This window comes from Tarenaya hassleriana, unplaced genomic scaffold (assembly GCF_000463585.1).
Source record: "Tarenaya hassleriana unplaced genomic scaffold, ASM46358v1 Cleome93, whole genome shotgun sequence".
Lineage (NCBI taxonomy): Eukaryota > Viridiplantae > Streptophyta > Magnoliopsida > Brassicales > Cleomaceae > Tarenaya > Tarenaya hassleriana.
This window is the reverse complement of record NW_010971683.1, coordinates 248,052-256,067: the sequence shown is the minus strand read 5'-3', so window position 1 is coordinate 256,067 and position 8,016 is coordinate 248,052. Positions and strand designations below refer to the sequence as shown.

Here is an 8,016-nt window from a genome sequence, read left to right as displayed (position 1 = left end):
AACATAAGGATTCTATCTTTGTCGTTGTTGATCGGTTTTCCAAGATGGCTCATTTCGTGCCATGTGCCAAGACGGACGATGCTAAAAACATCGCCAATCTATTCTTTCGAGAGATAGTCCGTCTTCACGGCATACCAATGACTTGGGTGTCATTCCGAGTGCTGATAGCCCCATTGCTCTGTATTGTGACAACAATGGAGCGATCGCACAAGCGAAAGAACCCAGATCCCATCAACGATCCAAACACATACTCAGACAATTTCACCTTATCAGGGAGATTATAGACAGAGGAGACATGCACATTTGCAGAGTGTCGACAGATGACAACATTGCCGATCCATGGAATCGTCGTATGAGATTCAAGTCATGACGCTAGTCCATGTGACAATCTCATGCGGGTCAGTCCAGTATTCCGTTCTGCAACGAATACCTATGATTGTGATCGTATCCAATACCTATGATCATCTATGTGATCATCAATCACACATCATACTAGTCTTATTATGTCGTTATTCCCATAATGACATAAGACTAGGGAGTTTAGTATCATTCATAGATGATCATAGGTATTGGATACGATCACAATCATAGGTATTCGTTGCAGAACGGAATACTGGACTGACCCGCATGAGATTGTCACATGGACTAGCGTCATGACTTGAATCTCATACGACGATTCTATGATTGGATCCTAAGACCTGAGATATCTACAGAATCCAACATGAGGAGTTGCGTGCTTTGATTACGTCAAACGTCCTGCGTAACAGGAGGACTATAAAGGCGTGTATCAGGTACGAAATGAATCATGTACTGGATTGTAGATAGTCAATACGGGATTTGTACCTCTCGTAAAAGAGAGAGATATCGCTGGGCCCCTCGTGTGAGCAAGACTGTAGAAATGTGTGGCCGCACTATAGACGAACGTCGTCTATTTCAGACAGTCGAACTCAGTGAACGAGAAAGCAGTCGAATCAGATAAGGTGGCTTGTCCATGCCTTATGTTCGACATATGATATCGCGATACAAAAGGATCATCAGTCGGAATCATCACTGGCTTTCGTATGATCACAAACAAACTCTATTCGAGATAGGTAGTCATAGTGTCTTGCTAGAGACCGCCTATGACTTGTATTCCCGGAATGGAGATTCTGTGTTTTACTGCTATTCCGGATGAGCCTATAGGGTCACACACAATAGGGATGGACAAGTACTTGTGCTAAATTATCCCGATTAGGAATCCTAATTGGATTGAGATTCCTAATTGGAATAGGAATCCTAATGGGATTAGGAGTCCTGTTATGTATAGGAATCCTAATGAGATTAGAATTCTATTACATCTAGGAAACCTAATGAGATTAGAATTCTAATAGGTTTAGGAAACCTAATTAGATTAGGATTCCTAGTAATCTATTCCTTGTCAAATTAGGATTTTTGGAAAGTCTATATAAGGAGAATGTCTTCTAGGGTTTTTTTTTAAAAAAAAAAAAGAGGAAGAAAAAGAAGAAAAAGGAGAAGAAAAAAGAAGAAAAATAAAACTCTAAGCCTCCAAAAACCTTGCACACAAGAGAGATCGAGATCTCTAGTCCTAGCAGACAAGTTCCAAGGTGTTGAAATCCATCCCGACGTGTGGATACGTGTAGAGGGCGAGGTATTCTTCCTGCCTAGAGTGATCGGACGAACAGATCAATTGATACAGGCCCCGGATCGATTGAGGTAAGCGTTCTAACGTTTCTATGATTCAATAGTAGCATGGTTCTAGGGTTTCATTAAAATTTTTGTTTTATATCCGCTGCGCAAACCCTAGAATCGATCTCTTAGGAATTAGATTCGCTCATGAGATCCCAGGAAACCCAACACGTTGGCTAAGGCATATAGCCATGTATATAATGGAAAGTCTAGACATATTGGTTTACGACATAGCTATGTGAATGGTTTGATAAAAGACGGGGCCATAATGGTGGATTTTGTGCGTACCAAACAAAATTTGGCTGATGTTTTGACTAAGAGTTTGCCAAGGGATGTGGTGCACAAAATGTCATTGGGGATGGGACTTGAGCCTGTCGAATGAATCACAACTTGTGGAATCTCAACTCAACATCTAATACAACGTCAGATCTTGAGTTCAATGAGTTAAATCCTATAGTATGTGACTGTAGGTGCTATAAAATAAATTCATCCTAAGATAAGCACCTAAGTAATGCAACGTTAAAGAGGTTGTTTTACTTAATGGATCCTTTGACAAAGTGCTTTGTTGCAGGGTACGAATCTCTTAAAGGATCCACCTATACAAGCACGAAGTTTGGCTGCTTCAAGATGTCGTGGGCTCGATATCCATGTGCTTATGAAGGGATATGGACACATGGCCATTATAGTGTCAAGGAATTCAAGAAAACTTGTTTTGATTTTGTGTGTGTTTTGTACTCGATAATTCAACGAGGATTACAAGGTTCAATCTGTAAAGACACCTATGTAATTCAAGATGATTGTCGTACAATTCACTATGTGAAAGTTCAATCGTAAATATACTATTCACTTATGCACAACATTGCGAAGATGAAAACTTTTCACTTGTTACGCCATTGATATTTTACTCTAAAATGGTGGAGGATTGTTGTATATTTTAGAGTAAAAAGGTTGGCAATAATAATCTCTCAAGAGATTCATTGTTATACATATTACGGATGTGGTGGAGGAGCTAAATGTTCGTAAATGATATAATATGAATCAATAAAACATGTATTTGTTTTGGTAGTAAAATGCGTCAGGGGTACCTCGCTATGAGTCAGTGTAACTCAGTCCGCGAGTGCGTCAGTGGTAACTCAACAAAAGTCAGTTGTCACTCAGTCTGAGTCAGTTTTCTCAAGAAGACGCGATTCTTCGCTTGAAAACTACCAGAAAACTGCCACATTTTACAACTTTTGATTATGTCTTTTAGTGTTTTATATATAGAAGACGTCAGAACAAGTTGAATAGAGAGATCTAACCCAAATTTGAGAGATTTTGAATGAACTTTTTGATTGTTCTTGCAAATCAATCAAAAAGTGTTGTGTTCATCTTTTTCTACACAAGTTTCTTGTCTTGGTGATTATTGTAGAACAAAACAAAATCACTGTCTCTTCTTTGTATCTCATAAACGTGTTTCGGTATCCCGTTTGCTCATTTGGGACGAAATAACATTTTATCCTCACGCCTAAAAGAGTTATCCGGTTCCCATTCTTTTCTTTTCTTATTTTTCCAACAATATATAGTACAAGTGTTTGGTTCTAAAGCTCGACTCCGAAATGGACGATATCAAAGTAAACTCCGCAACGCCACCTTTTGAAGGAGGGGGAACATTCGACGTTTTTTCTTTAATTGTCAAAAAAACGTTAATGTTCAAACCTACGTAGTAATATTAAATAAAATTTATATTCGATTTTATAAATTTATAAAACAAATTTTGACATACACAAATGACTCTACGACTCATTCGTAACTCAGCGACTCATTCGTGAATGAAGGTGTCGGACGCCATTATGTGCGACTTATATGAAATGTTTACATAATTAAATAATGGAATATCCGGTTAAGAAATTATGTTCGCAAATAAATATTGAACGAAAATAAAATATTCGCTAAATATTTACGTCGATCCTCCCCATATTTGCGAATATATCGCAGGTCGTCTTCACTCAAATTCTGGTCATGTACGTTAGTTACGATCTGATTCCATTCATAACCCGAGGCTCGGGCCTCGAGTATTTGAAGGAAAAAACACCGCAGTCACCCCGCTTTCATTCTGTGGAAGATCTCGAATGTACTAATACTCTAGGACATCGTCGACATACTAATCGTTGTACTCTCCGAAATCGAAAGCCTTCGACAATGCCCTGACTATCCAATCTATTGTTCGAAATCGTCTATTGAGATAAAATCATCTATTTTCTTTCGTAAACTGCCTCGAAATGTCGAATGAGTTTTTTATTTTTCCATTTTTTGATTTTTTTTTAAATTTTAACGATTTTTTGTCCATACGTTCTCTCACATGATTTAAAATGGGGGTTAAAAATGTCTTGAGTTGTTTTCAGTTTTTTTTCCTTCAAAAAAATAGGTTTTAGATGGGTATTATATTAAAACTACCCTTACTTTGATTTCAATCTGTACATTTCTCTATCCTATGGCTGCTACGACCATAATTCCAAGACCAAATGTTTCATAATAATCATAATGTTAAATTTATAATGTTTTTATTAAAATATTAGTAAAATATATAAGGGATGAATATAATGAATTAGTTTGATCACCGTAAATTTAATGTTATGATCAATATATTATCAACGTGTAATTGTGGTCATAATGGTTATAGTTGAAGAAATATATGTTTCTACTCTCAAAATAGTAGAGGGAGGGAGAGTATTTTTTATAATGCCTATTTTGGATGATAGTTCTTGTAAGCGGATTGTGGTAACCGTATTTTTTATATAATACTTTTTTTTAGAATTTTGTATAAAAAATTCTCATATAAATATATAATTGTTGTTATTCATTTTTATCAAATACAAAAAATATTTAAAAAATTTAATCGTTAATATTAAAGAACTCCAAAATTCTTAAAAATTACATATCATAAATAAATGATTGGGCAATAAAACAAAGACGACAAAACAAACAAGCTTACGACACGATTCAAGATCACGACCAAAATCACAGCCGACGAGATTGAATACAACTTTTTTCTATTAAGTACCATTTCATAAGTCCTTTTTAATTATATTATGTAATATTCCTTAAAAAAGAAAAGCATTATTTTTTTTGGAAGAATATAGGGAGAAAAGGGGTGAGATAACGACGACCGAAATTGGAAAATGATGAAAATTATAGAATCGTTACTAAAAGAGACCAAAACGCAGTCAATGGAGGTGCGGTAGATTTCACCTACCACTTCTTCTATATCCCAACGTGAAAGAACTGCGTCTCCCTCTCTCCTTGTTTTTTATATTTCATTCCAATTTCATCTACCAGTTAAACGCATTCTCTCAAACATCAAACACCAATCTCTCTCTCTCGCTCGCTCGCATTTCCAATGGCGATTGCTCTCAAGCCCGGAGTAAGCTTCCTCCGATCGAGAAATGGAGAAATCAGATTCGCCGGCTCTTCGCGTAGCTCATCGGTTTCCCTCAGGAGATTGACGCCGATGGCTGCTCTTGCGACCACCTCCGGTTCCACCCGTGGCCTTGCGGATACTTTTACAGAGCTGAAGAAACAAGGGAAAGTAAGCGAATTTCAATCGGTTTTAGTAGTTTTCTGATTTGAGTCGATTTCTTTTGAGATGGGTTTGTGTGGGTTTTATGTTTTTGAACCAACTCTTGTTGAAAATTGTCAGAAAGGGACGTGGATGTGAACTCTTTCGGTTCGTTGTCATAGGTTCATTAGATTCATGCAGAGTTGCTTAGCATGTAAATATCGAATAGGTGGAAATCAACGTAGAATTTAGACTGTAGATTAGTAAGATTCACGGCCGACTGCACATAATATTGGGATTAATGCGATGTTGATGTTGATGTTATGCGATTACTTCTATTAATGCAATCAAATTTGGCTGCTCATCTGCAATTGCGTAATTGATCACCTTGCCTCGTGTATGTACGCGTGAAGGTGGCATTAATTCCGTATATAACAGCCGGTGATCCAGATCTCTCCACCACTGCAGAAGCACTTAAAATCTTAGATAACTGCGGTTCGGACATTATTGAGTTGGGTGTACCTTATTCCGATCCACTTGCAGATGGACCGGTCATTCAGGTTAGGCGAAATTTCAGGTTGAGTGAATTATTTCAATGATGTCTCCGGTTTCAGTTGTTTAATCAATCTGGCTCTTACGGTTGTCTAGGCTGCAGCCACTCGGTCCTTGGCTAAGGGAACCAATCTTGATAACATTCTCTTGATGTTGGATAAGGTGAGTAACTGAAGCAGGATGTTCTGTTCCTTCCGCTAATCTTTTTGGATATGTGTTGATAAACTAGGCCTGCTCATGATGAACTGCATTAAATTTTTGCGTGTACATGTTGATATATGCTCATGTTGTGGATTTTTGCGCAGGTTGTTCCCCAGTTATCGTGTCCAATTTCATTGTTCACTTATTACAACCCAATTCTTAAGCGCGGGCTGAGGGAGTTTATGTCTAGCATCAAAGATGTTGGTGTTCATGGTACGTTGCTTCGGTATACTTAGATGTGTTATATATATATATGATAATGTATGTATATAATGTATGTACATGTGAGCATACCGTTTGTAACCTCATCCCATTTTCAGGCCTTGTAGTTCCTGATGTTCCTCTTGAGGAAACTGAGATGCTGAGGAAAGAAGCCCTCGATAGCAATATCGAACTGGTAAGGCTTTCTGTTGGTGTAATCGTTAATTTGTACTGGAATTCTGAGATTGTGAGTTTCATCATTTGCCGTATAACCCGAAAATTGAATTAGAGACCATGTCAATGCTTCCCTCAACTTGGATATTACTTCACATGCAATTTCTTAATCTGCTCTTGATAGTCTGGACTCTGTATGAGAATTCCATTGATTAATCTTGTAGGTAGAAATTGTTGAAACACTTTTGGTACACACAATGAGACTGCGACTCGAAATTATCTAAATTTAGCTACATCTCTCTCTCATTTCACGCGTCGTTGATTTTCAGTCCACATTTTGTATGTGTGTATTTATTTACCCCTTCTTTGCGATTAAGGTCCTGCTTACGACACCGACCACACCAACAGACCGAATGAAGAGAATAGTCGAGGCTTCTGAAGGATTTATTTATCTTGTGAGATTACTCTTCATTTGCAATTCAGAACATCGTTTGTTTATCTCTGTTGTCGTAAATTTCACATACTTTTTCTCTGTGAAAAAAAGTGGGTAACTAACTAAACATGTTTTGCCTTTGATGTGGATTCACAGGTGAGCTCAGTAGGAGTGACCGGTGCACGGACATCTGTAAGTGGAAAGGTTCAGTCGCTCTTGCAGGAAATCAAACAGGTTCCCTTTTTTTTTTCTGTTCTTTATTCTTCTGTTTTCCCACAGCAAATTCCTTGAGAGATGTAAAAACCCTCATAGATTTTCCTGTCACAATTCCGTGCAGGCAACAACTAAGCCAGTGGCTGTAGGTTTCGGCATCTCAAAGCCTGAGCACGTCGAACGGGTCAGAACCCTTACAAAGGTTCCCCTCCCAAGTGTTGTTTGCCATGTCCCCTTAAAGTATCAATACATCGAATGTATCTGAACCGGGTTTCTTGTGTTTTGTCAGGTTGCTGGATGGGGAGCTGATGGAGTGATCGTCGGAAGTGCAATGGTTAAACTGATTGGGGAAGCAAAGTCGCCCGAGGAAGGGCTTAAGGAGCTTGAGAGTTTCACCAAGTCCCTCAAATCTGCTCTTCCCTGAAACCCAAAAGACAATTCTCCTGCATTTGTTTCCTTTGTATACATGTCGAACAGATTCTTTTACCAGTGCCATCATTCTGCTTCGTGAAATTTTATAAAAGGATTCCCATCATTTGGATCTGCCAAAAGCTCTTTCTGGGACACATTCGAAGCTTAAAAACTCCTCTGGCATCTCTCGGGATACAGCGGAGAATAAACGAAAGGACTGGTCCATTGGCCACGGCCGTAGGGATATCTCAAATTTTTGGGGCATTCCAAGGTTTCGCATTCCTATCCGAATGTCCCGGGTTGAGTTGTCGGAGGGCACCGGAGAAAATGGCCTCCAGCAAAACGAAGTTCGAGGGGTGCTTTCTAGGACTGTACATGAAGGGTGTGATTGCCAGTAACACAATCGTCCGTAATCGCGGCGATCACTATTTTTGACGATTATAGACGATTGAAATTGATTGTTGAAATCATAATCGCAAGCAATCGGAAATGAGAAATGATGATGAATTAAAAAAATTACAAAATACGATAAAAAAAAATAAATAAAAGAACGGTGAACCAACAAAAGTAAAGATTTTTTAAAATGTACGAGTCTTTTGTTATTTCGAAA

General features: G+C 38.2%; 1 protein-coding gene across 1 annotated transcript; it reads left to right on the top strand.

Annotated features, from left to right (window-relative positions):
* The first annotated feature begins 4,908 nt into the window (after positions 1–4,908).
* LOC104804695 (tryptophan synthase alpha chain, chloroplastic-like) lies at positions 4,909–7,546 on the top strand. Its single transcript, XM_010529035.2, has 9 exons — positions 4,909–5,251; positions 5,635–5,781; positions 5,870–5,935; positions 6,079–6,187; positions 6,295–6,371; positions 6,727–6,804; positions 6,939–7,016; positions 7,120–7,179; positions 7,285–7,546. Exons 1-9 carry the CDS (start codon positions 5,063–5,065, stop codon positions 7,417–7,419), a joined length of 939 nt encoding a protein of 312 aa, XP_010527337.1. The 5' UTR covers positions 4,909–5,062; the 3' UTR covers positions 7,420–7,546.
* Positions 7,547–8,016: the final 470 nt, after the last annotated feature.

Coding starts and splice junctions, on each gene's coding strand:
- LOC104804695 (XM_010529035.2), top strand. CDS start 5,063: ATGGCGATTGCTCTCAAGCCCGGAGTAAGCTTCCTCCGATCGAGAAAT. Junction 5,782..5,869: donor CAGATGGACCGGTCATTCAG/GTTAGGCGAAAT, acceptor ACGGTTGTCTAG/GCTGCAGCCACTCGGTCCTT. Junction 7,180..7,284: donor AGCCTGAGCACGTCGAACGG/GTCAGAACCCTT, acceptor GTGTTTTGTCAG/GTTGCTGGATGGGGAGCTGA.